Genomic DNA, 24,529 nt, shown 5'->3' on the forward strand with positions numbered 1-24,529 from the left:
ACTCCACACTTGGAGACTGTCATTCCTCTTAAGTTTTTAGTCTCCGCCCAAAACTCTCCACATTGTTTGAGTCCCCGCTAAGTGGAGTCCCCATTTGCGTTCCACTATTTTCGGTATATCTCAGGTCATGGTATATTTCAGGCAGAACCACGTTATATTTTCGCAATCCGCCCATGGTCACACTGGTTCTTATCGTTGTTGCTTGTGCTTTTCGATCGCGGATGTGTGCTTTTCGATCTCGCGATCTCTAATTTCTTTAGCAATCTATATATATGTACACACTGCACGGTGGCAGCAGAGAAAGAGAAAAAACAACTGCATATCATATGCGATATAGCAAGCGTTTGTCTTAGTGTGCGTGGGTGTGCGAATAACAAATAATACGAAATGAACGACCAAGAGAAACAACACCAGCAACAACAACAACACTTCTTCCACAGCGAGTGGAAGACTACCGCTAATAGTCATGGAAATTCGTTATCAGACAGCCGGGATTATGATACCAACTCGTCGCGCAATTCGCTTTCCGGCTCCCCGCCCATCGCCTCCAATTGCTCCTCCTCTGGTTCCCTGGACTTAGACAGGCCACTGGCCCAGTTGCTCGAACCGAAACTGGAGGCAGACGGGCTGGGCATCATCCATGGGGATAACTACAGCATCTACGGCAGCCAGACGGCGGAATCCACCAGTGGCGAGCAACAGGTGCTTAATCTGGGCCTCACCCTTGACTCGGGGGACGGCCAGGCGACGTATGGCGACCTGTTCGGTGCCCAGGATCAACTCACTGCATCTCAAACTCACGGCCATTCACAAGTTTTTGTATCTGCGGCAGCGGACGTTTTTTCGCTAGCGGATCAACTAACACCACTGCCCATCACGGTCATACCCATCACATATCACCATACCACCGAGAATCTCAGCTCCAGCCACGCTGAAGTTCCGCTGATAGCCAGTCTGAGCGATAGCACCGCCCAGGTGTTCAATCTGGATGACATCTGCTTCACGCTGGAGTACCAGTTCGAGAACCAGAGGCTCGTCCAAGTTCAGCCGCCCACTGTGGTTTCGCTCAGCATGGTGTCCAGCCCCAATGAGGCTGCAAATCCCCCAATCAACTGTGATAACGACCAGAGAACTGGAAACAGCATCTCTAGGGACTCCACATCCAATTCTCCAGCTTATTTCACAATTGAGACGAGGTATTCCCCACTTGCACGTACACCCACCGCTGCATGTGTATTTTATGATTTGCTTGTATTTGGAATGTTTTTTGCTTAGGCGTGTTGTTTTGTAGATATGATAACAACAACCCGTTCTGGAATTGCAATATTATTCGTTTAGAAAATTGTAACTATACTTTTATATGGATTCAGAACTATACATTGCCTTAAAAAATCGGTTCTCGAAACTTCGTACATATGTGTGTATGCATATTGTATATATATCGAAGCAAGAATTTTGCCATACAATTTTAAACAAAATTCAAGGAAAATTATTGAATTCAAAAAATAAAAATAAATCATAAGTCTTGGCAAAGCATTTTATTTGAGATATTGAATTTGGTTCAAGCTTTGAGCACATAATTAATTCATTAAATTTATGTTATGATTAGAGCGCAGAATTATGAAATATTAAAAATATATACACTTTTTTGCCGATATTATTTAATATTTAATTTTATGCCAGGCCTTGAAATCGTTCGATTGCCTTACGAAAAAAGTCACTTAATTTCGAATTGCTGCAAAAGCCAGAACGGGAATAATAATTGCATATTTTCAGTGTCATGTATGAGTGGATTAGTGCTTGGTGCTTTTGTCGTTTTTTGGCCAATTATAGTGGGCCGTCAGGTGTGCCTTGCCCTCCGCATTCTGACCCCCGCCAGGGACACCACCGCCCCTCTTCGCTGCTAATTTTCCACTGCCCACACACAAAAAGATTCTCGAGAGAGAGAGCGGAAAAAGGAAAACATTCGCCTAGCGTCTGTCGTGACGTGTCCGATTTTTTTTTAAATTTTATTTCACTTTTTGTTTGGCTGCCCACGAAAAAAAGAGGCAAAATCGAATTTTCATATTTTCTTCCTTGTCGAGAATTTGTGTTGGCGAATTTCAAGCGTTCCAATGTCCACTTATTACAACGCGGTGTCCGAATCGCTTGCAAGTTGCTTGCTAATTGCCTGATTTGTGTTCTCAGCCTGTTGCATTCTGCGCACTTCAATCGACTCGACCAGCGCATACCCTCGTCGCGAACATCCACTATGCCGAGACCGTGTGCCAATGGGCATCATAATGGCTGCATGCCTTTGGGCCTCCACTTCGGCTGATGATTGTATCGAAAATCATTTGTTTGGGCCAAAAATAGTTGCGGCGATGAACGCATTTAGATTTCTACCCCCACCCCAAATGCCGAGCAGAATGTATAGATGGATATACATATGCATACATAGATGTATATTTCTACAATGTGTTAGGCGAAGACGACCGAAAATTTTCCCGAAACTCATTAACACTTGATGTAAAGAAGCCGGTTTTCAAAAGAATCCAAATTGTAGTGGCTTCTATTGTGAAATTCTCCCCCGACAAAGTGCGATTTGGCACTATAAAAAGTTTTCTCTATTCTATTTTTCCCAAAGGGTAAAAATTGTAAATGTCTCAAAGGTCTTTATTCTCTAGAAATAGGCTAAATAACATGTACAGCTGATAGGGCTTTTAATAAAAATACAAAACAAATCAGTTCTGCCGAAACTTAGTTAACAACTTTTCTGATAAGTCACGAATGCTGAAGGGTTTACACAATGTTTACTCACATTTCAATAGATTAAATGTACAGGGTAATAGATAGACTAGTCCAGCTGCTACGTAAAGCACCCGATTGATTGAAACCCTTCAAAAGATATGGCGAATTGGTCATAAACTAAATTTTCCCGCGGCTAAGTCCAAATGATCTGTTGTGATGGGCTTAGTTCGCTACGTTCTACATTGTTGTTGCTCCTCGCTTGCTCATTATTCTGCGGTACAATAATTTTTCAATTTTTCATCCGTGCCTTGCTTGTTGTTCCTTCCTTCCTGCCGAGCTCCCCGTTCGGCGACGACGCCCTCTTGCTATTTTTACCGCCATGAGTAGTGTTCCCTCAATCATATTTCTCATTTTTCAGTACTCCCGCGATTAGAGGGGTGGGGGGAGGGGCATCTCGATGGGTGAGCCGGCGGCCAAAGGGATGAGGAAGGGTCCGTGGGGGACGCACGCTGCCCGTCAGTCAGCCTGCCAGCCGTCTCAGCGCCCACGCACTTGTTGTTCTGCTTCCCTCGGCTTTTCTTTATAGTTTCTGTTGCCGTCTGCTATTTTATTTTGCCATTTGTTGTGTTTTGACCATGACAACATTAAATATTAATTAATCTGATTAATAAGGACAGAAGAGCCCTCCAGGAAACGGCTGTTTATTCGATCGCCTTTGCGACTTTGTTTGCTGACGCTCTAACCCCACTAATCGCAATCTGTGCAATTTTTCATTCATATATATATTTGTATATATGTATGTACATATACTTGTTGCGTTTATAATTATATACAAAGATCTTAACGGCCCACTGACACACAAATCGGATGGAATATACATATGCCCCGCCCGATGCGATTTTCTGTTTGTTTCCAACTGCAAATTCGATAAATTTCCCCCATGTTGGTCTCTTTACCCCGCTCGGTCGGATCTTCCAGCTATGTGGATGAGTACGATCCAAATGAGCCGGACGAGGACGAGCAGCTGGCCCACTGCATCCAACCGGGCGTGCTGCACCAAGATGTCGATGAGGAGGAGGTGGAGAGGCAGGACGAGAACGATCAGCTAATGGCGTTGGCCTACGAGGTACCCACACCCAATCACCAACCGCTAGTGCAATGTCTAACGTGCCTTCCGTTGCCTAACGCTTTTTGTAGCTACTCGCCATCCTAATCTTAGTGTTAGCGGAGAATCCGAATCCGATTCCTGCGATTCTGCTGTAGGGCGTGTGTAACCAAGTTTTGTTAACCATCTTTAGCGGTGCGTAGTATCTGCTTATTTCGAAAGGCTGTCCCCTAACATATCACTCGCACCCAATGTTCAGCATGAATCCATTTCATCATAATTGTCTCATTCTAAAGAACATGCACATGTATACTATATTAATCATATAGCTAGTGCAATGAATCTGATCTAATAGCATTGTTATACTTGCAATTTAGAGTTCGGATGAGGCTCTCAGTCGCTATAGATGCAATTATGAGAACTGTTATCGCAGCTACAGCACAATTGGAAATCTGCGAACGCATTTAAAAACCCACACGGGTGAGTATCCATATATACAATTAATTTGTATATATATCATTTTCGTAAACTAATTTTGTCTACTTCCCCTGATTTCGTCACTAACGAAGTTGAGCACTTTTAGTTGTATATCTCTTCGAGTACTATCGTCTACGCCAGCCAAAATGCTCTCTAGATACGTGTAGAAGGGATCTTGGGGCTCTGCCGGCTTATCCTGTAACACACTTTCGATGAGATTCATTACGCTCATGAACTTGGCTTGAGTTTGACTCTGTCCTTCGCCATTGGAACTGCTGCTGCTCTGCTCTATATGACACGCTGAATCCTCTGAGATAAACTCCGCGTTCGAGTTATCCGTCTCGCTGAGGTATTCCTCCTCGCCCTTACACTCAACTATTAACTCATCCGGTTGAAATTCAGTGATGTAGTTTCGTTGAAGGGCTGGTTCATCTGCCGACTGGCTTTCCACGGTTTCACCCGGCACAGGCGTTGTATTTGTGTTTAATGTATTGCACAGTTCATTCTGCTTCCTATCAAAAAAGAAACACATTACAGACATTACAAAAATGCATAAATGGGATAAATACATTACCTTCTGATTCTCATGTGCTCCCTGAGGAAATCGAGCTCCTTAAACATCCGAAAATACCTCCTTGTGGCAGCGGGCCTTTGCGCTTCCCTCACATAGCGATCTCGTAGGCTCTTCCATCTAACTTGACAGTGCTCAACTGCAATATCAAACTTATAAACACCTGTACTCCATATAAGGAAACCTTATAACCTGATCTCTGGCATGCTTGGGCCACTGCAATCCACGCCTGCTTTCTGTCATATCTAGAGTGGTATTTCTCGAATATTGAAACGTTGCGCTTGACACTTGCAATTAGTAGAGCGTCAAAACCATCCATAGTAATGTGATTTTTTTAAATTCAACCAAAATACTCTGAGAAAAAGTTAACGCATGCAAACAGCGTGGTGCGAGTCGGTGGCGAAGCCTAGCAATAGGATAAGGGAATGAAAATGCACAAATGCCCTAAATAAACAATGTATTCACCTTACGCAGTAAATACAAAATTAATTAAATCGCGAATATTATTCGAATTGATTTGATTTTATATTGAATCTCTGAACAAGTTTCGTTTCTGCGTTTTTGTACATGGAGCTTTAGTGATGGAACAAAGTTTTAGCTGCGTTTCTGGTTCTTTAATCGATACCTAATCGATAGTCTGGTTATCGCGCGAACTTATCTTTTTCAAAACTAATTTTGTCCTTGTGATTATAAAATACAAAAATTATTTATTAAAGCGAAATATTAAAATATTAAATATACGGATAAAAACAACGTTTTTTCCGCTTTCCAGGCGACTACAGCTTTAAATGCCCGGAAGATGGATGCCACAAGGCATTCCTCACTTCCTACAGCCTGAAGATCCACGTCCGCGTCCACACGAAGGTGAAGCCATACGAATGCGAGGTGTCCGGCTGCGATAAGGCTTTCAACACGCGCTACAGGTGAGTAATCATCTTCCACTTCGGCGGACTGATAGCCCCCGGAATAAACTAATGGCTGCGGGCCCTATTAATCTGTAATCAACGTCGCCCGATCCACAAACAGATTGCACGCCCACCTTCGTCTGCACAATGGCGAGACGTTCAACTGTGAGCTGTGCCAGAAGTGTTTCACCACGCTGAGCGACCTGAAGAAGCATATGCGCACGCACACCCAGGAGCGGCCCTACAAATGTCCGGAAGATGACTGCGGCAAAGCCTTTACCGCCTCGCATCACCTGAAGACCCACCGAAGGACACATACTGGCGAAAAGCCGTATCCCTGCCAGGAGGACAGCTGCCAAAAGTCGTTCAGCACATCGCATAGTTTGAAATCCCACAAAAAGACTCACCAGCGGCAATTGCAAAACAAGGGTCGCAAGAAAAGGCCACTAAAGACGCAGCAGACCAAGTGCAGCGATCAGGAGCAGAAGGATCCACAGCAGGAGGAGCAGGAGGAAGAGGAGTTCATTAAAGAGGATCAACCCGAAATGACGTTGTTAAATCCAGGCAGTCACTGCTCCGAAACCACTAGCACGGACAGCGGAGTAGTGCTGCAAACTCTCACGCCGCAGGATCAGTTGTCCAATGTGTTTATCCTGCAGGGCGACGAGCCACTGATCCTTCCAGAAACATCACAGGCCTACCAGCTCTCCTACGCCGCCGAGGAGGAAATACCCAGTCCGTGGATTGACGCCGGCGTCCTTGTCTCCAAGCCCATCATTCCCATGGCTCCGCTGACGGATGCCTGCGTGGCCCTGCCCACCGAGATGCCCAGTTTCGTTAACCTGAAGCCCACATTCGGCAATGCAGTAAGCGGCAACATGGGGGATCCGCAGCCGGAGACCATGGATGTGGATCCCACAGTGGAACCCTCACTGCCCACGCCCACCTTGGAGTTGAATCAGCAAAATATCGAAGAGCTGCTCAAGCAGGACAGTTTCGAGAACGAGGAGGACATGGAAACGGAGTCGCTCCTAAATGACATCCTCATGACCATCGACAACAACAGTGCGCTGCTGCAGGCCACACTTCAGCAGGCTTCACAGGTGCCAAGCGATGCATCCGGCTTGGTGGAACTGGACATACGGGACAACAAGCCGACTCTAAAGCAGATCACAGCGGATGCGGGCATCTGCAATTGCACCAACTGCAAATGCGATCAGACAAAGAGCTGTCATGGGGGCGACTGTGGTGCTGCAGCTGCTCAACAGACCACCAGGACTGGCGCACCCACAACCAGAACAACAACAACGATGAATTCCAGCGGTGGTAAACGCATTTGCGGCAGCGTGGCGCCCACCAAAAAAGTGAGTAAACGTGATGCGGAAATGAACCAGAACATCGAGGATGTTGCTTTGCTGCTGCAAAACCTTGCTTCCATGAGTAGCGGTGGCTCCTCCGGCGGTGGCGGCGGTTGCTGCGGTGGTGGTGCCGTCAAGCCAGCACCCTCAGGTGGTGGCTGCTGTGGAGAACCCAAAGCTCCGAAGCCCGTGAATACCGGTTGTGGTTGTGCCCGGCCAAGTGCTCCCTCCTCTGGTGGTTGTTGCGGCAGTGGAGTTGCTCCTACTTCAAAACCATCGGGTGGTTGCTGTTCAGGCAACCAGAAGCCAGCTCCAACCGCTACCCCTACCTCGTCAGCCTCGTGTTGCTGCTCTGGCAAGGGCGAAGTCCAGGAGCCGCCGGTCATTAGCAGCGCTTCTTCAGCTCCCGCTGCCGCCGTCAAGGGCAACGCCTGCACATGCAAGAGTCCGGCGGAGGGCGTGGCCAACGGCTGCTGCGTGGTGATCTGCATTAAAACGCTGCAAGCTCTTCGCAAAGTTCTGACGCGCCGGAATCTAAATCTAATGCTTTGTCCACAGCAGAACTAAACTAAGAACTACCTATGTACACTAATCCAGATGACCCAAACCAAATCCACGAGCCCAGAGAATCCGATCATCAGAAATTTGAAAATGGTATTGAGCCTGTAAAAAGTATTTTTCCCATTAAGAAACAAAAAAAAAAAAAATTAACAAAAATTATCAAAGTGCATTTAAGTGAAACGATTCAATCATATGTGATCCCAGCGGAGGCTGGCCGCGCTATCCCAAAACCTACTATAATCATTGTAAACCCAACATTATCTAGAATCCCAAAGTAGCTTCTAGTGGAGCAGACAGAGAGATAAATCAAACATAGCCATAAATAAAGTGTGCGAGGATATGTCCGCCTTATCGGACAATAAAACATGGCAGACTACGAAGTATACGCCCAATTGATACACATGCACAACTGGACAGCTGATAAATGACCGTCTGTTCCCTTTAATATAAAGCACTTACTTGTTTTTTGAATCATTTTTAATATTTAACACGTTGAATATCTTTGAGTTTATCTACAACTAACAAATGTAATTTATTACCACCCCAGATCAAAAGCGATCCATGCCTTAGGGACGTAATATATTTATATGTGGGGGGGTTCATTTGTTAAATTGTATTAATCAAAAATAATAGAATACTATTATACTATATTATGTTTTTTGTATGGAGTTTATGACGCTTTATATCATGCCAAATATGAACAGAAACATATTTTTCACTGTTTTCTTATATACCCAAGTTAAACCATCTGTATAAAGTCGAATAAAACATAAAACTAAACTTGTTGTAACGATTCTTATTGCTCCAATATTGCTATTTTGCCGCTGTTGCGCTCCTGTTGTCCTGATGCTGCTTGTTGCTCCTGTGGACGCTGCTTGCTGCTCCTGCTGCTTTTGCTCCGGAATGTGGACTGGCGTGTAGAAAACGACGACAAACGCAGATTACTCGATGCTAACTTCTATACAGAATGTGCTTTTATTGACCCCCATTTAATGAAGAGCTTGCGCTCCGATGCACTGATCCACCAATGTTTTCTAATCCTCGCCAGCTGGTATGACCTCCTCTAGACGCCGCACGAACTTAACGCGCAGTTCCGTCACATTGTCGCCCTTCAGTTGATCCTGCAAAAGGACACCCAGCCACACACAAAGCACACACACACACACACCAGACCATTAGCCAACAATGAAATGCGCCAGAGAGTTAAGTATTGAAGACTTGCCTGCACGAACCAGCACTGCACCTCCAGCTGCACCATCTCCAGGGCGCCGCGGATGCAGCCGCTGAGTATGGCACTGTAGCGCAGATTGGTCAGGTCCGGCGGCAGCTCGACGAACTCCGTCAGCGGATTGCTATCGAACACCAGGGAGAACTCATCGGAGGCGGGCGACCAGTTTGAGATGGTGGGCTGGATGTTCAGGTAGATGCGGAACGCCTGCTGGATGCGATCGGCCGTCTCGCGCATCTCCAGGCAGCGCGGCGCCGATGTCCTGGCCAGAAAGTCCTCGATCAGTCGCATGCCCATGTTGTAGCCGATCCGCTCCAGCTGCTTGTTCACGTCCTCGGCGTTCTCGAAGTCGCGCAGCATCTGGGTGACGAGTGCTCCGTAGGTGAGTGTCAGGAACTCCGAGTTCTGTGTTTTGATTTTTTGTTTGTTGTACAAAGGAGGAAGAGAGGAGAGAGCAGATAGCGAATAAAAATCAATCCAGAGCCAGTATAAAGCGTTTTATGGCGTTTTACAAAAATGTAGCCATTCGCAAGTTCCGAAGTAAATGTATACGTTTTTTTAAATTTATAAACATTGTGTTGTATTTATTATGCGGCAAATTGATTGCATTCTCAATGTCCTCAATGGTGCTTTGAATTTTGCGCACGGTTTGATTGATATACCCATTACTCGTGGATTAAAAGGGTATACTAAATTCGTTGAAAAGTATGTAACAGGCAGAAGGAAGCGTATATATTTATATATTATATTTTTGATCAGGATCAATAGCCGAGTCGATGTAGCCATGTCCGTTTGTCCGTATAAGCGTGGCGATCTCAGGAACTATAAAAGCTAGATGGTTGATATTGAGGTTGATGATAGAGACAACGAAGCAGCGCAATGTTGCCACGCCCACTCAAACGCCCACAAGCTGCACAAAACTGCCACGCCCACACGTTTGACATTTTTTTTGGATATTTTTTCATAATTTTATTATTATTCTATCGATTTGCCAAAAAACTTTTTGAACCTTATGAACTTTTGAAATTTCGAGTTCGCATTTCCACTAACTGAGTAGCGGGTATCTGATAGTCGGGTAAGTCGACTATAGCATTCACTCTTGTTGAATCTTATTTTGTTAAGCTCTGTTGTTTTGCGGTGGCGGCCTTTTCCCATTCCATTTTGAAATGAATTATAAACCCTAAATTAATAATTGCATTAGTTGTGTAAATTTTGAAAATGTCTAGTAAATAAAATAAATTCTCTATTTAATAATTACAATCAATTTTTAACAGCTGGCTAACAGAAAATAAATATTAGAAATTAGAAACGATTTAGAAAATGAATAAGTATCACAATTATCTCTTTCTCGAACTTTTCACTTTTCCAATCTAAATAAAAATAAATAGAAAAACAAAGAATTCCCTTTGAAAATAATATATGAAGACTTAATGTTGAAAAATAAACATGCGAGCCGACTATAGTGGTGTGATTGAGGACAAATGGACACAGAGCGATTGGCTTAGGACTAAACGCTATGACTACGATCTAATCTAGTTTATATCCTACAGCTAGGAGGCGACTATTCCGATTTAATCGCCGTTATGGTAATGCTTGGCGTTTGATGTGGCGCGATCAGTTTAGGTGGAGCCCGTGCCGTGCCACGGCTGAGGGTGACGCCACCACTGGACGCCATTGGCATGCTGCCGCCTTCCGGGCCGGACGAATCCTGGTCGCCCTTCTCCTGCGCCGAATGGAAGCGACCACCCTCGCCACGAGCCCGATTCATGGCGTGGCGATGACGAGATTCGTGCAGATACTTGCACCGCTCCTTGGGTATGCGCGACTCCAGCTTGGCCCTGGCCTGCCGCCGAATGAGGATACGTTTGTACTGCTTGGCATTCACATAGAGCGGCTCCTCGTCCGCCTCGCCCTTGGAGCTCTCGTCCTCGCTGTTCGTATTCGTTCCAGTGGTACTTGTGCTGACATCGGCGCTTATATTATTGACTGCAGCACTGGCAGCCACCGCCGCCACCGTCTGCTGCTGTTGCTGCTGGTTTTGGGTCTGGGATTGTACTTGCTGATGCTGCTGCTGTTGTTGTTGGGTAACCACTGTGCCCACTCCGGCGCCTACTCCGGCATTGGCGGCCGCTGCATTCACCGCTGCCATCGCTGTCTGCGGCACCATTATGATCTGTTGCCCAGCTGTGGGCGCCGCCTGATTAGCGCTGGGTGCTGGATTGATCTGCACCAGCTGCCCATTGATATTGAGGTAGTGCGGCGTCGGCTGGGCTGCCATCGCAGCTGCAGCGTTGGCCGCTGCATTCGGATCCAAGGCGGCAATGGTGGGCGTCTGATAGAATATGGTCTGGCCGTCGGGCAACTGCATCACCTGCATCTGTGGCTGCTGCTGCGCAGCCTGCAGCATAATCTGGTTGGCCTGCAGCGGTATCAATTGTGGCTGCAGACCCGTCGCCGGCGTCTGACCCTGTGGCTGCTGGCCAATTATGATTTGCGCCGCTCCGGTTGGCAGCATGGGCATTGGTATCACTTGGATGGGTTGTGCCGTTGCTGCGGCATTCGTGGCTCCTCCGGCTGCTGTGCTAACACTTAAATTGTTGCCGGTTGTTGCGTTGTTGTTGCTGCTGCTATTGCTGTTGTTATTGTTGTTGCCGGTGGCGGCGGCGGTAGCGGCAGCACCGACGGCAGTGGCGGTGGTGCACATTCTGGGCGTGGCTGAGGGGCGACTGGTGGCGCTGAAATGGTTTTCCATTGCCTGATTGCACTGCGGCTTGTGCCTGTCTGTGTGTCCGTGTCTCAACCTCAAGCCCCCAACACACACACTTACTGGAAAAGTGAATGAAGCCGATTTTGAGGGTGGTTGTTGGCACGTCAAAGATTCGTTCTTAGGCACTATGGCACAAATCTAACCTTACAACTAGATCTATGCCTCCAAATGACTAACGATACCGATCTTGCGCTGTTCTTTCTTCTTTGGCCAACTTACCACTTTCTTGGCGTCCAAACGGGAGGCTTGTCGTGACATTTTCCGGCCGTTTTCTTTTCGATTTTATACAATTGATAATAAAATTCTCTGTTTTTCCTACTTTTACAGAGCAGGGTTGTCAGGGTACACTGCTGAAGCACATCAAGATTGGCCAGGGCTGCAAGCGCCGTGCATATCGATTGGCAGTCACGGGAAAAGTTAAAGTATCGCTCAAGGTCGCAATATAAATATAATTTAAAAGTCGCAGTTATATATTTAATAAAAAAAAAAAACAATGCACCTATATTCAACAACGTATTATTTTGGCTATATTAATATGTTATCAGTATAATAAATACATTAATTAATAAATTTACGCTAACGTTATTTGGAGGTGAATTCCAAAAAATAAAAATGCAAAAATGTTTCAAAAAGAAAGATCTAACTATCTATGTAGGACTTATAGGGCTCAAGAAAGTATCTAAAATATGCGATTGAAAAATCTTTCAGGAAAATTTCATTAAAAAATTATCCACAGTTTTTGAGATAATGACATAACAGTGGAAAGAGTTTAAAGTCCGCCCTCTCCATTACCAGTACCACAACTAATTCATGTCATGAAGACTTCTGCAAAAGATCTACAAGATTAAGATTTCAGTCGGATGAACATTCGGCCCGATATAAATGTTGGACGTGGCGCGCAACTCACCAATCGGGTCCCAAAACTCCAATTTATCCCCGGCGATGACTCCTTACAACTCGGTGCTTCCGTCTTTCTAACGGAGTATGTGAAAAAATGAAAAGAAATCAATGCTAGTATAAAATTAAATGTTTTTGAAAAATAATTCATATATTAAGCCAAATGTAAGTGTTACCAGTCCATGTCACTGTCAAAATACTCAAGAAAAATACTAACTTAAAAATACTTCTATTAAACAAAATGTCCCAAACCCCATACTCACCACAGCAATGTTAGATTCAAAAATGTAAGTAATTGTACCTATATATTGCATTTGATGAATTCAGAGGCTATATAAATCGTGGGTGCGTAACAAATATCATTCAGTCTCCGTACTTCCACCAGCCAAGAGAAAACAACAATAATAAGTAGCTCAAGCACGATGGGAAATATTTTCCCCACTCCTCAGCCCATTGGTATGAAACCTATAGTCCCGCAAGAAATAAAAAACGCAACAAGTTTTGTATTTCACGTAATATAAAAAGAACAATAATTTTAGTAAACTTTAGTTCTTCGTGATATTTCAAATTTATATCTTATTTCGGAAAATGCTCGTTACATTTTAATATAATAATATATTTAATTATAATGCCAAGTAAATTGTGCGGTGTCTGATCCGAAAGATGTAATTACAACACCAAAAAGTGTCGAGTGTATGTGTCGAAAACGAATACCGGGGAAGAACACGCTTTTTTTCAGTTTACATATGTATATATGTACGTGCGAGGCATATGATTTGTCACACCAGCCTGTTGGAACCGCTAACTCATATAATGCTTAATCTAATCAGAAACAAAATGAAACGCATTTGCATCGTATTTGTGAAAATTTTAAGTGCGAGTACGGCTCGATTCGCAACAAGATAGACGCGGTACAGAATAAGGAAATAAATATAATATAAAATAAATACAAATATTAGTAAATAAAATATAAATAAATAAAAATAAATAAACAAAAAATAAATAAATATATATAAATATAAAAGTAAGAATTGATTGCTTTAGGAGCACAGATTACAGATAATAGGATAATGACCATTGTAGTCAGAACATAATATTCTGTAAGAATCATGCAACTCATAGTTAGATCTACAAGGGCTTGAGATTAGGGGTCTTGGAACAGAGAAGTTTAGAAGACTTACCAAGTCGGGACTATCAAAATATAAATCTCCCCTTTCAGAGTCCGACCCCGATGAACTGGCCTCAGAGATCTGGGCCGTCGACATGGAGATCACCGACAGCGCGACCGTCAGCGAGACCGTCAACAGGGCCGTCAACAGGGCCGTCAGCGGGACCGTCAGTCAGACAGTCAACGGCACCGTCAGTGAGAACGACAGCGGAACCGTCTGCGGGAACCTCAGCTATACCATCAGAGCGACCGTAAGCGTGACCGTCAGCGGGACCCTCAGTGGACTCGTCGTCATCGGGGGCGTCCCAAACCCATTCAGCGGGACCGTCAGCGGGATCGTCAGCGGGACCGTCAGCGGGACCGTCAAAGGGACCTTCAGCCGGACCGTCGAAGGGGCCGTCAGCACGACCGGCAGCGGAACCGTCGAAGGGACCGTTAGCGGGACCGTCGAAGGGACCGTCAGTGGGGCTATCAACGGGACCGTCAGCGGAACCATCAGTGGGACCGTCAGCGGTACCGTCAGAAGGACCGCTGACGGAAGGCTCATTTTAGAGCCAGGTGCAAAATTTACAAATACTAAATTCATTCTCCTCGAAATCGCTGGAGTAAAATGTAGAGTAACTCTTTGAAATTACAAAGTTTTTGAGATAGCGTACACGATCTGTGAACAACCACTAAATAAAACAAGAGAGAATGCTGTAGTCGGGTTCCACGACTATCAGGTACCCGTTACTCAGCTAGTCGGAATGCAATTTTTGAGATAATAACAAAACAGTGGGAGGAGTTTAAAGTCCGCCTTCTCTAGTACCAGTACCACAAGCAATCCATGTCATGAACCGCTTTATTAATAATAAGATTTCTGCAATAAATCTACAACATTAGGATTTCAGTGGGATGGACGGTCGGCGGGACGGTCGGCGGTTACCAGTCCATGTCACTGTCAAAATACTCAAGAAAAATACTAACTTAAAAATACTTCTACTAAACAAAATGTCCCAACCCCCATACTCACCACAGCAATGTTAGATTCAAAAATTTAAATAATTGTACCTATATATTGCATTTGATGAATTCAAAGGCTACATAAATCGTGGGTGCGGAACAGATATCATTCAGTCTCCGTACTTTACTCTACTATTAACGGGTATAATTATGTCATTATCTCAAAAACTGTGGATAATTCTTTTATGAAATTTTCCTGAAATGTAAATAAATGTGAAATAAAACGCTGCAGCCCTGGAAAAACCTATTCCTATTTTACCCACTTATTGTAATTCATTTCTCTGTGGGTATTTTTCGCTGATGCCAGCCATGGTCACATTGCTGTAGACAAGTGCATAAACATTTCATCCAGGTGAACAAAAAGTAAATAAAGAACAATTTCAACCGCACTGCAACCCAACGGCGAGCATTAATAAGAAACTTCTCCACGATGGCTTCATTTTTCAACGTTGGCGCCTTGGGAAATGTTTTCTCCACTCCAGTTGGCCAGCGCATAGGTGAGTAAACCAACACCCTCCCCCTCCATCGTAAAAAAAACCACCCACCGGAAGCGGGGGTGTGTGTATATGTGGGTAAAGCGTAATATTTTCCACAAATACAACGCATATGTTGATTTTTACGCATTTACATTGATAGTTATCTGATTAGAGGACGCTTCACAGCATTCCCAATCAGACGGGCCATTGGAAAATTGAATTTTCACAACTTTCTTCGTGCGTTTGCTTGTTTTCTTGTTTTGTTGTTGCTCTCTCACACACACGCGCACATATCCATGTAGCGATACTCATTTGTTGTTGCCAGACCATTACTATGGCAAAGCGGTCTGATTTGATTTGAAAGGCGGTGGCAACAACGGTGGGTTTCTGATAAGATTAACCCTTATATGAGTATACGGTTCCAACAGGCAGGTGTGACAAATCAGATAAATGTTTGTTGGTATGCTTTATGAAATTGCTCACCTTTTGGCACGCAAACGAAAAGTATTGTTATTGATGCGCTCTTGTGTTGTTTGATTGCCTTTTTTCCCTTCACCCCCTCCTGGCCATCTGTTTTGCGCCCTTAGTAATGGCAATTAGTCATCGTTGCCGCTGGCCGCTGGGTTACATAAAAAAATGTGTTAATTTATTTCGTGTTCCCCTTTGGCTCGCATTTTCGCCATAATTTCCATTTGCCGCTGCACACACAAGAAACACAGATACACACATTTACCTGCAATCGTGCATGTGTATTAGTGCCGTACTAATTTGTTGCTTCGCTTTTTTTATGAGCTCACATTGCCTTGCGGTTGGTTAGCTTTTCCCATATCTCCTATATCTGTTGGATATCTGTATTATCTGATATCTGAGAAATACACTTCGCGCAATGGTTTCGTTTTGAATTTAAACAAATTGCATTTGTGCCTCTTGTTTGCGCTTTTTAATTCGAGCAAGTCATTGCACTCTGTAGAGCCTAAATGATATACGAAAGATAATGCTCGCCCACCTGTTTCAGCCGCCCATAAAAACAAACAAAGGAAGGCAAATTGTCGACTTGGGTTTTCACACAGAAAACGAACAATATAATTACATCTTTCAGATCAAAAACCGCACAATTTACTTGGAATTATAATTAAATATATTATTATAATTAAAATGTAACGAGCATTTTCAGAAATAAGATACAAATTGTAAAAAAAAATGGATACCTCTGTTTTTGTATTTATATTACATGAAATATTGTTGCGGTTTTTTTTTCTGAAAAGTTCTTTCATGTGTTTAAATGTTTAAAATGATCTTAAGTTTTAGATGATGAGGTGTCAACTAATCCTTACCTTCTCACCTTTCAGAGGCCGCCACCGATGCCAACCTGGCCTCGGAGAACTGGGCCGCCAACATGGAGATCTGCGACATGATCAACGAATCCTCGGACACTGCCCGCGATGCCATGCGTGCCATTCGCAAACGCCTCTCCCAGAACGCCGGCAAGAACAACCAGGTGGTGATGTACACGCTGACCGTCTTGGAGACGTGCGTGAAGAACTGCGGCAAGGCCTTCCATGTCCTGGTGGCCCAGAAGGACTTCATTAACGAGCTGGTCAAACTGATTGGGCCCAAGAACGATCCACCAGCCGCCATGCAGGAGAAGGTTCTTAGTATGATACAAATCTGGGCGGATGCGTTCAAGAACCAACCGGATCTCAACGGCGTCACCCAGATGTACATGGAACTGAAAAACAAGGGCATCGAGTTTCCAGCCAACGATCTGGATGCCATGGCACCCATTTACACGCCACAGAGGGTGAGTCGCTGAAGAATCCTCTTTACTTTAACCATAATAAATGCTTTCATATGTCTTTTAGAGTGTTCCCGAGATGCCTCCTCAGCTGGTGGCCGCTCAGCAGCACACAATCTCGCCTCAACACATGGCTGCCGCTGCTGCCGCCGCAGCTGCAGCCGCAGCTCCACCCAGCACAGGTCCTTTGCATTTGACTCCCGAGCAAGGGGCTAAGCTGCGCTCCGAACTGGAGATCGTTAGCAACAATATGTCCATCCTCAGCGAGATGCTCAGTGTTCTGAAGCCCGGTCAGGAGTCGCCCGATGACTATGCCCTGCTAAACGAGCTCACCTCGACCTGCAAGGAGATGCAGTCTCGCATCGTGGATCTGATTGGACGTGTCCAGGACGACGAGCTCACCGCGGAGTTCCTGCGCATCAATGACGAGCTGAACAATGTGTTCTTGCGCCACCAGCGTTACGAGAAAAATCGCTCGCAGGGCCAGGGTGCTGGTGTTACCTCGCCCTCGGCTGTGCTGGGCGCAGCCATGGGCCTGCCCGGTGTGGGAGCAGCTGGAGCAGGAGCCACCACGGTGGCCACGCTACCACCTCCGCCCACAACTACCGCCGTGAGCAATACGCCGCAAAGTGACCAACTGCTGATCGATCTAATCGAAAGCAGCGAGGAAGCCCAACTGCCACAGAGTTTGGGACAGATTAGCCTGGGCGGTGGAGCACCCATTGGGGTGCAGAGAGGCGCACGACCAGCCGATGAATTCGATATGCTGGCACAGTCGCGCACCGATGGCAACCAGTCAGTATAGAGTGCTTTCCAATTGAGCTCATCAAGTATTAACGATAGTTATTTTTTTTAGTAAATCGGACTTGCTAAGGGACATTCCCTCGGTGGACGCTGCTGCTGGAAGTGTGACTGCCACCGCCTCGCCTTATAAACCGAATCAACCGCAGCAGGCTCAGCGCTCAGCCGGCGAACCGCCGGTGGTAAGTAAAGTGAGTAACTAGCCGCCGGACAGCCGGTCTAACTAATGGCGTTCGATTTGTTCCCTTACCTTTTTGACCTCGTTTTCGCCATTGATTTACACTTTGTGTCTAAATTTGAAAATATGTTTTGGTTCTTTTTTGTTCTATGCAAATTGCGTTTGGTTTTCGTTTCGTTTTGTTGTTCGGTTGGCGCCCACACACAGTCGACGAAAGAGAATGAGATCGACGAGATGGAGGCGTGGTTGGGCAGCTCAGTAAGTAGCCATTCGAATAGCATTTTGTCTTTTTCTTAGCTCATCTTACCATGCACTCGGCTTCAGTTTCTCGATTTACATACTATTCCTTTGCTTCTTAGCTTCTGTCTTCCATTTTCGAGTACTTAACATGACTAATGAGGCATTTGTTTCCACCACACAGCACATCGAGGGAATTGAGGAGCTGACCAGCTCGGAGTTTGACAAATTCCTAGAGGAGCGAGCCGCTGCCGCCGAGAATCTTCCAACGATCAGTGCATCGAACTCCGCCGCCAGTGCCACGACAGGATCGGCAGGAGCCGACAGCTTACGAAAGACACCAAAGAAACCGGGCGCCGAGGAGGATCTGCTCGCGCTCTGAGTGATCTCCGCCAGCACCATCATCGGCTCTAATTGTTTACTCTTTCAAATGTTATACACACCCTAACATACTTATCCATAACGTCTATTTGATAGCAGATACATAGTAACACTTTATGTAAAATGCTTTTATTTTTTACAAAGACAGCAACGATAACTATTGATTATATTCCAAAAAATACAAGCGATCTTTTGTTGGTCTAATTGTAAGCCACGTCTACATATTGATGGTAATTTAATGTATTACGTTACAAGTCTATTTGTTGTTTATTTATACATATATACATACATTATAAAGCTAATTTATTTTACAAAATCGAACGATCGAAAAGAAAAACTAAAACAAAATGGAAATACATTTCAAGCACATACCGAAGACGAAATGTTTAATTATTTGTATTACTAAGGGGCTTAATCTGAGTCATTATCTATATTCATGGCTTGAGTAGCTGCTCCGTAGGCATCGTCCTCTTCATCAGAAGAAATCCTTTGAATATTCTTTGCCCTTGATCCCTTCCCGGATCGCTTTTCCAACTGACTCTCTAAATCCCGAATGTGGGCCTTTTTGCTGTTCAAAAGTAGCAGGAATTTCTTGAGAAGTTCCTCCTCCTTCAGTTTGCTGTCCCTCACATACTTTTCATATTCAGCCAGGGATGCGGTTGTCTGGGCGTCGGATTCGGTGGCTGGAGCTGCTTGAGGCTTCTGCTGACCAGCTTCGATGGCTGCATCCAGCAACTGGTAGCAGTTGGACACTTTTCTAAGCGGAACATCCAAATACAGCGTTTCGTATCCCTCACATTTGTACACTTTGAAGGTTGGTTTATCGGCATCTTCCAGGGATATTTCATAATCGAATCCTTGGAGTCCCATGTGCGTGGTAAGTGCACTTTTGCACTCTGCAAAGAAAGCTTCGTAGACCTTTTCCAATTCACTGGCTCCACTCCGAAACTCATCGTATTTTAGACTTGACCGGTAGTTTTGATTGTCAGAAGTGGTCAGGATGTCAAACTCCACGTCGTCGTCCATCCATTTGCTTCGGACATATATAAACGGCTTTACGTCTATTTGACTATGTGAGAGCTGAGAGCGTTGAAGTAATTTAACCACAAAGGTGGACATTTTTGCCAATATTCAAGTTTCACAACTAAATGTAAACAACAGCTGTTTGCAACTGGGTTGTCAGATTGATTAAATGTATGTAAATTTCATAGTGCTTATGGCGAACGTTTAAGTGTACGTATGTGTACTCTTTTCAGTAAAATTAAATAAATAAATACATCTTCAAATATTTCCGAGAGCTCAATTATTTAAGTTCTAATTAACCTTAACAGTCGATATACAACCCTTCTATTAGCATTGTTAAACACGCATTTTGCAGCACTAGGCGGTCCAAATTATCGATAAGACAGCGATATCGATTTACCGTGTTTAAGTTAGTACACAGCCAGTAGGAGGAATTAAACAAATTAAACGCGCTGCGCCCCTATTGTTTGTCCTCTTTTTAGTGTTTTACCCGATTCGGCACCCGCAATGCTTGACAACCTCGTGGAATTCGCCAGTTATTGGTGGTTTCGATACCTCATGGTACGTAATGGTCATAAAATTACGCACATATTCCACATGAGAAGCTGTGCTCCACGGGATTCTGATTTAAATGAACCCCATTAACTTGCAGGTCACCGAGCTGTACATGGTGGAAAAGTGGGAGCGGATAACGATACGTGAGTGTTAATTGCTGGACAAATAGCACACCCTCGAACTAGTTGGGAATATCCGACGGATTCGTCATGCTTCTGGAGAATTTACACGCTTATCAGGGTTATTATTGCTCTCGGTTTATTGCAGACGTCATTTTCATGGTACTCTTCTGCGTTTTCTGGTACTTCAACTACTCCGTGTTGCTCTCCCTGGCCGGATTGATTGGCCCAACAAGTGCCTCCATGGCGGATATTATTCCCGGAGTTCAAGGACATGGGCTCAAGGTCACCTAAAATACCGATCAGACCATACCCAGACCAACCGTGTGTACTGTTCTCCGTTCCAATATCCAAAATAGCCGCGTATCTGTACCTCGCCGCGAAGCTTTTAATCCTTTAAGCTCTAATCCGCACGCGTTTATACACCGCAATCAATGAATGGAACGTAGCTATAGGCGACACATGTCCAAAGAGGCGATTTAATCGCCTGCTGATCCGAATCTGAAGTGGACAACACCCGGCGACTGTCCATCAATAGCTGCCTCACCGTTTAATGTAGTTATCTAGCAGTAGTTACAAGTTTAAAGTCAGTTAATAAATCTAACGCTTACACAATCGCACTGTGAAATAGTTAAAAAAAATTATAAATGATATACGCAAGTGTTGTTGCATTGTTTTCCTGGTTTATTTTTGTTTAATTTTGAAGAGGTATTTCCCTTGTTTATTCCGACTTAACTGATGTGCTTCCATTTGTGAATTATTGTTAGCGCCAACAGACGTTGAACATGCTAAATCCGTACTTCAATGCTCTAAGTGTTATAATTCATTACAAAAATATATAGATAGCCTATGGTGTATGCGTATTGAATATGGTAAAACTAGTTTTGTGTATTTTTCTTATTTTTTTGTTTGTTTTGTTTTCGTAGAAAAGAAAGTGCGCGTTTTGTTATTCGAGCGAAGATCGCACACGATTAGTATCAGATCAAATTGGGGCTTTTTAAGGTGACAGTTTGGCTGAGTTCTTCGGGGATTATGGTTCGGTTTTGGTTTTGCGGGGGACTCACTTAGCCTACGCTACAAGCTAAACTCTTAGAACTGCTCTTTATCCGTGAAGGAAATTAATTAATGGCTACCATCTAACTTCCTTTTGCACTGCAATCCTATTTTGTTAGAGAATGAACTTACACTACTTACTTAAAGGGCGGGCAGCGGGCGGATGTGTTCACCAGGTGACAATCTCGTCCGGCCGCTTCGCTCGTTACAGGTTACAGATACAGATAAAAACTGGCTACAACTAACTGTACAATAATGCCTTCCGGAGCCAAAGGAGCTTTAATATTTTAACCATCTCATGCCAATACCTGCCACACATTAATGCGCACTACTAGTTAGGATGTTAGGGACGTGCCATCCAGCAGCACCGACGCCACTTCCTCGTTCTGTTCTACGTACACTAGACGAGGATCCTCGCCAAGCTCCAGTCGCCCGTATCTGGCCACCAGCGGTGTCTTGTTGTTGCTCACTTGCGGTGCGCGCGGCCACTTCCTTTTGGGCTTCGTGTGCGTCAGCATGTGGGACTTGAGGTTCGTTGACTGGGCGAAGCACTTGGAGCAGCCATCAATGGGACAGTGGTATGGCCGATCGCCAGTGTGTATCCGTACGTGGGTGCGCAGATTGAAGTCCAGCGAGAAGCGCTTGCCGCACCCCTCGAAGGTGCACTCAAAGGGCTTCTCGCCGGTGTGCACCAGTTGGTGGCGCTTTAGCTTGGAGCTCTCTACGAAGCTCTTGCCGCAGACGTTGCACACATGACCGCGCGGTCCGTGCGTGTGCATGTGCTTGCGCATGGCCGAATGGTTGCGAAACTCCTTGTTGCAGCCGCGATGGGTGCAGCGAAACTTTGGCTCTTCATCCTCCTCGGCGGCCGCGCCAGCTGCTCCCATGGCATTACCAGCCGTCTGATTGGCCACTGCAGTCGGTAATTTGGTTACAATTGTGGGTCGTGAGGGTCGGACTGGATTGCTGGAAGCCACTAGTGGCGGTGGGGGATTTGGTGTCGCCACTTGAGCCGCCGCCGTGAGTTGCCTCTTTGTCACCTTTGACTGATTTCCCGCACTTTTCAGTCGCACATTGGTGCTGCTGTTCTGGAGCACTAGTTTTGGGAGAGCCGGCTGTGGATTCGGTACACATCCGTTGACCTTCGATAGCGCTACCGACACAGTGGCTAGACCTGGTCCCGGTGTCTGTATCAGCTCCACATTATTCGGCATATTTTCGATTAGCTCGATGTTACCATAAGCTTCTTCCAACTGGTTTTCCGCATAGATCAACTGTTCACTTAGCGGCTGGCTGTCCTCCTCGCCTTTGACATCGCCCATAAATGCATTAACCACCTCCTCCACATCCGTAACCGCAGAGGCGCTGAATGGATCGGGTAGGATGACGTACTCGTTTCCGATGCCATCGCTCAGGACATCGTGGTTGATCATGTGCTCGTCAATAATAAGCTTTGGCATGCTGGGTGAGCCTTCATTCTGGGCGGCGGAGGAGGACGTCACGGATGTGGTGCCAGCACAACCAGGTGGTTCCTCCAACTCCTCCTCCTCGTCCTCATCCTCCGAGTTGAGCGAGGACCAAAGGGTCACATTGAACTCATCCTGCGTTATGCGTATGGGTACCTTTGTTTGCTTCCAGCGCTTGGCCACTGAGTTTCCCATGGGCCTCTCCACGCGACTGCTTCCAAATAGCTTAAAATCCTGCAGCTGGCCATTCGAACTGTTTGAATCTTCGGTCGCCTTCATATAGAAGTCGCTCTCGAGCTGCTCCTCCTTGATGTTTGTGGCCTCGATGGTGGTTAGCATCTCGGAGGCAATCTCGAAGGCATTTGTCGTAGCCGGCGCGGTAGCCTCATCATCCTCATCGCCATCGCCATCGCAGGAGGATGTCATCTGTTGCCCATCCTCCTCGATGAATTCCTCGTCGTCGCTGGTCTGCTGCATGATGATCGGCGGCGGCAGTGCATCCGCCGTAGCCACCGTGACCGAGGTAAGTCTGTCCAGCCGATCCACCGGATAGTATTCATAGTGCTCAAAGAATTCGCCTGAGTCTACGACGATATTAGCCTCATCATCATAGTCGTCGATGATCTCCTCGATCAGGAAGCTCTCGCTTTCCTCACCCATCGGATCGCCCGCCAAAACGGTGTACGGATCTTGCTCGACAATTGCAGCCGCCGTGGGCTGGTGTGCATGAGTGAAGTATGCCGACGACGGGGCGGAGTGCAGGGGCAACGGTACCGCCGCAGCGGCCAGCGATAGATTCTTCACGATGGGCGCTCGTATCTGATGCAGTTGAGGCTGGAAGTTCCCTCCGACGCCGACGTGATGATGATGACTTGTCATCGCGGCTGCTCCGTCTGCCTGTCTGTGTGCCTGTATCTGTATGCTTGTATTTGTGGGCGCTCTTGCTTCGTGCGTGAGTGTTAGTGTTGTGTGTGCGAGCGCGCTGCGGAAAAAGTGGGCAATTAGTACCTGGCCAAAAATCCGTAATATGTATATATCTCTATATATTCGCCAGACTTCCAAAGTGGACAAACGTACGTGTTTTCGTCGGTATTGCTGCACTGGACTGGCCTTTCCCTCCACCTCTTTTTCCACTTTTTTGTGGCCAATGCCTATCGTTTATTGTGCGACGGCGGCGGCAGACGGCGAATGATGCGTACCGCTCGCTCCGCTCCGCCCGCCACGCTCCTGCTGCCCAATGGCGGGTTAATTCTCGCTTTGGATGACCACCTCGATCCCGCTCACCTCGGGCAGTGTAAATATTTTGAATTTTGCCGGTTAATATGGCGGAATTGTATTTTCCAGAAACGGCTCGGTACTTTCTCTCGCGTTGCGTGTGTGGGGTGTGTGTGTGTGTAGTGTGCAGCGACAGGCGCCACAATGCAACCCTGCGCGCGCTTTGTGTATATCTCAAGCGGTTTATTTAGCTGAGATTGTTAATTCTCTTCGCATTACTTTGCAAAACAGCACAAATGTAATCTTATGTACTATCGAAAAATTGCATTTTATTAACCTCCAACTGGCAAACCACTTATTAGCTGTAAATACCGCGGCGTTCTGTCTTTCGATAGGCGATAGGTTTGTTGTTCTGTCAGCAGGGTTGCCACCCGACAAGAAAACAAATGCGCAATAACAAT

At 45.6% G+C, this 24,529-nt stretch overlaps 9 protein-coding genes across 14 annotated transcripts; 4 read left to right on the plus strand and 5 right to left on the minus strand.

The window, feature by feature from the left end:
* Window positions 1-144: 144 nt before the first annotated feature.
* On the plus strand, window positions 145-8,487 carry LOC6737425 (transcription factor E4F1). Of its 3 annotated transcripts, XM_002084226.4 has the most exons (5): window positions 145-1,196; window positions 3,709-3,856; window positions 4,213-4,315; window positions 5,656-5,806; window positions 5,910-8,487. In XM_002084226.4, exons 1-5 carry the CDS (start codon window positions 388-390, stop codon window positions 7,711-7,713), a joined length of 3,015 nt encoding a protein of 1,004 aa, XP_002084262.1. In that variant the 5' UTR covers window positions 145-387; the 3' UTR covers window positions 7,714-8,487. The 3 variants fall into 3 exon arrangements, with proteins under 3 accessions (XP_002084262.1, XP_016031192.1, XP_044778787.1); XM_016171198.3 differs by lacking the exon at window positions 3,709-3,856 and having other exon boundaries at window positions 145-702; XM_044922852.1 differs by lacking the exons at window positions 3,709-3,856; window positions 4,213-4,315 and having other exon boundaries at window positions 602-702.
* On the minus strand, window positions 1,522-5,590 carry LOC27208608. 2 transcript variants are annotated; one of them, XM_039293328.2, is made up of 4 exons: window positions 5,349-5,590; window positions 5,076-5,289; window positions 4,887-5,022; window positions 1,522-4,824 (listed from the first exon to the last, which is right to left on the minus strand). In XM_039293328.2, exons 2-4 carry the CDS (start codon window positions 5,200-5,202, stop codon window positions 4,365-4,367), a joined length of 723 nt encoding a protein of 240 aa, XP_039149262.1. In that variant the 5' UTR covers window positions 5,203-5,289; window positions 5,349-5,590; the 3' UTR covers window positions 1,522-4,364. The 2 variants fall into 2 exon arrangements, with proteins under 2 accessions (XP_039149262.1, XP_016031197.1); XM_016184172.3 differs by having other exon boundaries at window positions 5,076-5,590.
* On the minus strand, window positions 8,167-12,059 carry LOC6737426 (trafficking protein particle complex subunit 3). Its single transcript, XM_002084227.3, has 3 exons — window positions 11,922-12,059; window positions 8,930-9,340; window positions 8,167-8,828 (listed from the first exon to the last, which is right to left on the minus strand). Exons 1-3 carry the CDS (start codon window positions 11,958-11,960, stop codon window positions 8,742-8,744), a joined length of 537 nt encoding a protein of 178 aa, XP_002084263.1. The 5' UTR covers window positions 11,961-12,059; the 3' UTR covers window positions 8,167-8,741.
* Window positions 10,166-12,058, minus strand: LOC27209279 (nuclear transcription factor Y subunit alpha). Its single transcript, XM_016184732.3, has 2 exons — window positions 11,922-12,058; window positions 10,166-11,761 (listed from the first exon to the last, which is right to left on the minus strand). The coding sequence occupies exon 2, from the start codon at window positions 11,685-11,687 to the stop codon at window positions 10,497-10,499; it is 1,191 nt and encodes a 396-aa protein (XP_016031198.1). The 5' UTR covers window positions 11,688-11,761; window positions 11,922-12,058; the 3' UTR covers window positions 10,166-10,496.
* An 886-nt stretch (window positions 12,060-12,945) lies between the features above and the next one.
* Window positions 12,946-14,519, plus strand: LOC27208747 (fap1 adhesin). The gene is made up of 2 exons (XM_016184303.3): window positions 12,946-13,055; window positions 13,819-14,519. The coding sequence occupies exons 1-2, from the start codon at window positions 13,022-13,024 to the stop codon at window positions 14,394-14,396; spliced, it is 612 nt and encodes a 203-aa protein (XP_016031199.1). The 5' UTR covers window positions 12,946-13,021; the 3' UTR covers window positions 14,397-14,519.
* A 531-nt stretch (window positions 14,520-15,050) lies between these two features.
* Window positions 15,051-19,013, plus strand: LOC6737427 (TOM1-like protein 2). Of its 3 annotated transcripts, none has more exons than XM_016171204.3 (6): window positions 15,051-15,266; window positions 16,595-17,046; window positions 17,108-17,835; window positions 17,897-18,032; window positions 18,227-18,277; window positions 18,441-19,013. In XM_016171204.3, exons 1-6 carry the CDS (start codon window positions 15,200-15,202, stop codon window positions 18,636-18,638), a joined length of 1,632 nt encoding a protein of 543 aa, XP_016031201.1. In that variant the 5' UTR covers window positions 15,051-15,199; the 3' UTR covers window positions 18,639-19,013. The 3 variants fall into 3 exon arrangements, with proteins under 3 accessions (XP_016031201.1, XP_016031200.1, XP_039149261.1); XM_016171203.3 differs by having other exon boundaries at window positions 17,897-18,023; XM_039293327.1 differs by lacking the exon at window positions 18,227-18,277.
* LOC6737428 lies at window positions 18,751-19,822 on the minus strand. The gene has a single exon (XM_002084229.4). The coding sequence runs from the start codon at window positions 19,754-19,756 to the stop codon at window positions 19,049-19,051; it is 708 nt and encodes a 235-aa protein (XP_002084265.1). The 5' UTR covers window positions 19,757-19,822; the 3' UTR covers window positions 18,751-19,048.
* A 202-nt stretch (window positions 19,823-20,024) lies between these two features.
* On the plus strand, window positions 20,025-20,987 carry LOC6737429. The gene is made up of 3 exons (XM_002084230.4): window positions 20,025-20,221; window positions 20,313-20,358; window positions 20,483-20,987. Exons 1-3 carry the CDS (start codon window positions 20,168-20,170, stop codon window positions 20,626-20,628), a joined length of 246 nt encoding a protein of 81 aa, XP_002084266.1. The 5' UTR covers window positions 20,025-20,167; the 3' UTR covers window positions 20,629-20,987.
* An 8-nt stretch (window positions 20,988-20,995) lies between these two features.
* LOC6737430 (fez family zinc finger protein erm) lies at window positions 20,996-24,501 on the minus strand. The gene is made up of 2 exons (XM_016169864.3): window positions 23,931-24,501; window positions 20,996-23,835 (listed from the first exon to the last, which is right to left on the minus strand). The coding sequence occupies exon 2, from the start codon at window positions 23,730-23,732 to the stop codon at window positions 21,723-21,725; it is 2,010 nt and encodes a 669-aa protein (XP_016031202.1). The 5' UTR covers window positions 23,733-23,835; window positions 23,931-24,501; the 3' UTR covers window positions 20,996-21,722.
* Window positions 24,502-24,529: the final 28 nt, after the last annotated feature.

This window comes from Drosophila simulans, chromosome 3L, assembly GCF_016746395.2.
Source record: "Drosophila simulans strain w501 chromosome 3L, Prin_Dsim_3.1, whole genome shotgun sequence".
In the NCBI taxonomy this organism is placed as follows: Eukaryota; Metazoa; Arthropoda; class Insecta; order Diptera; family Drosophilidae; genus Drosophila; species Drosophila simulans.

Excerpts from the sequence above, each read along its gene's own strand:
- LOC6737425 (XM_002084226.4), top strand. The coding sequence starts at position 388 with ATGAACGACCAAGAGAAACAACACCAGCAACAACAACAACACTTCTTC. Across the intron at positions 1,197-3,708 it reads TATTTCACAATTGAGACGAG|CTATGTGGATGAGTACGATC; the intron begins GTATTCCCCACT and ends CGGATCTTCCAG. Across the intron at positions 4,316-5,655 it reads GCATTTAAAAACCCACACGG|GCGACTACAGCTTTAAATGC; the intron begins GTGAGTATCCAT and ends TCCGCTTTCCAG.
- LOC27208608 (XM_039293328.2), bottom strand. The coding sequence starts at position 5,202 with ATGGATGGTTTTGACGCTCTACTAATTGCAAGTGTCAAGCGCAACGTT. Across the intron at positions 5,023-5,075 it reads CCAAGCATGCCAGAGATCAG|TTGAGCACTGTCAAGTTAGA; the intron begins GTTATAAGGTTT and ends TTGATATTGCAG. Across the intron at positions 4,825-4,886 it reads GAGCACATGAGAATCAGAAG|GAAGCAGAATGAACTGTGCA; the intron begins GTAATGTATTTA and ends CTTTTTTGATAG.
- LOC27209279 (XM_016184732.3), bottom strand. The coding sequence starts at position 11,687 with ATGGAAAACCATTTCAGCGCCACCAGTCGCCCCTCAGCCACGCCCAGA.
- LOC6737426 (XM_002084227.3), bottom strand. The coding sequence starts at position 11,960 with ATGTCACGACAAGCCTCCCGTTTGGACGCCAAGAAAGTG. Across the intron at positions 9,341-11,921 it reads GTTTGGACGCCAAGAAAGTG|AACTCGGAGTTCCTGACACT; the intron begins GTAAGTTGGCCA and ends ATCAAAACACAG. Across the intron at positions 8,829-8,929 it reads TGCAGTGCTGGTTCGTGCAG|GATCAACTGAAGGGCGACAA; the intron begins GCAAGTCTTCAA and ends GTCCTTTTGCAG.
- LOC27208747 (XM_016184303.3), top strand. The coding sequence starts at position 13,022 with ATGGGAAATATTTTCCCCACTCCTCAGCCCATTG. Across the intron at positions 13,056-13,818 it reads CCCCACTCCTCAGCCCATTG|AGTCCGACCCCGATGAACTG; the intron begins GTATGAAACCTA and ends CTCCCCTTTCAG.
- LOC6737427 (XM_016171204.3), top strand. The coding sequence starts at position 15,200 with ATGGCTTCATTTTTCAACGTTGGCGCCTTGGGAAATGTTTTCTCCACT. Across the intron at positions 15,267-16,594 it reads TCCAGTTGGCCAGCGCATAG|AGGCCGCCACCGATGCCAAC; the intron begins GTGAGTAAACCA and ends CTCACCTTTCAG. Across the intron at positions 17,836-17,896 it reads TCGCGCACCGATGGCAACCA|TAAATCGGACTTGCTAAGGG; the intron begins GTCAGTATAGAG and ends TATTTTTTTTAG.
- LOC6737428 (XM_002084229.4), bottom strand. The coding sequence starts at position 19,756 with ATGTCCACCTTTGTGGTTAAATTACTTCAACGCTCTCAGCTCTCACAT.
- LOC6737429 (XM_002084230.4), top strand. The coding sequence starts at position 20,168 with ATGCTTGACAACCTCGTGGAATTCGCCAGTTATTGGTGGTTTCGATAC. Across the intron at positions 20,222-20,312 it reads GGTGGTTTCGATACCTCATG|GTCACCGAGCTGTACATGGT; the intron begins GTACGTAATGGT and ends ATTAACTTGCAG. Across the intron at positions 20,359-20,482 it reads GTGGGAGCGGATAACGATAC|ACGTCATTTTCATGGTACTC; the intron begins GTGAGTGTTAAT and ends GGTTTATTGCAG.
- LOC6737430 (XM_016169864.3), bottom strand. The coding sequence starts at position 23,732 with ATGACAAGTCATCATCATCACGTCGGCGTCGGAGGGAACTTCCAGCCT.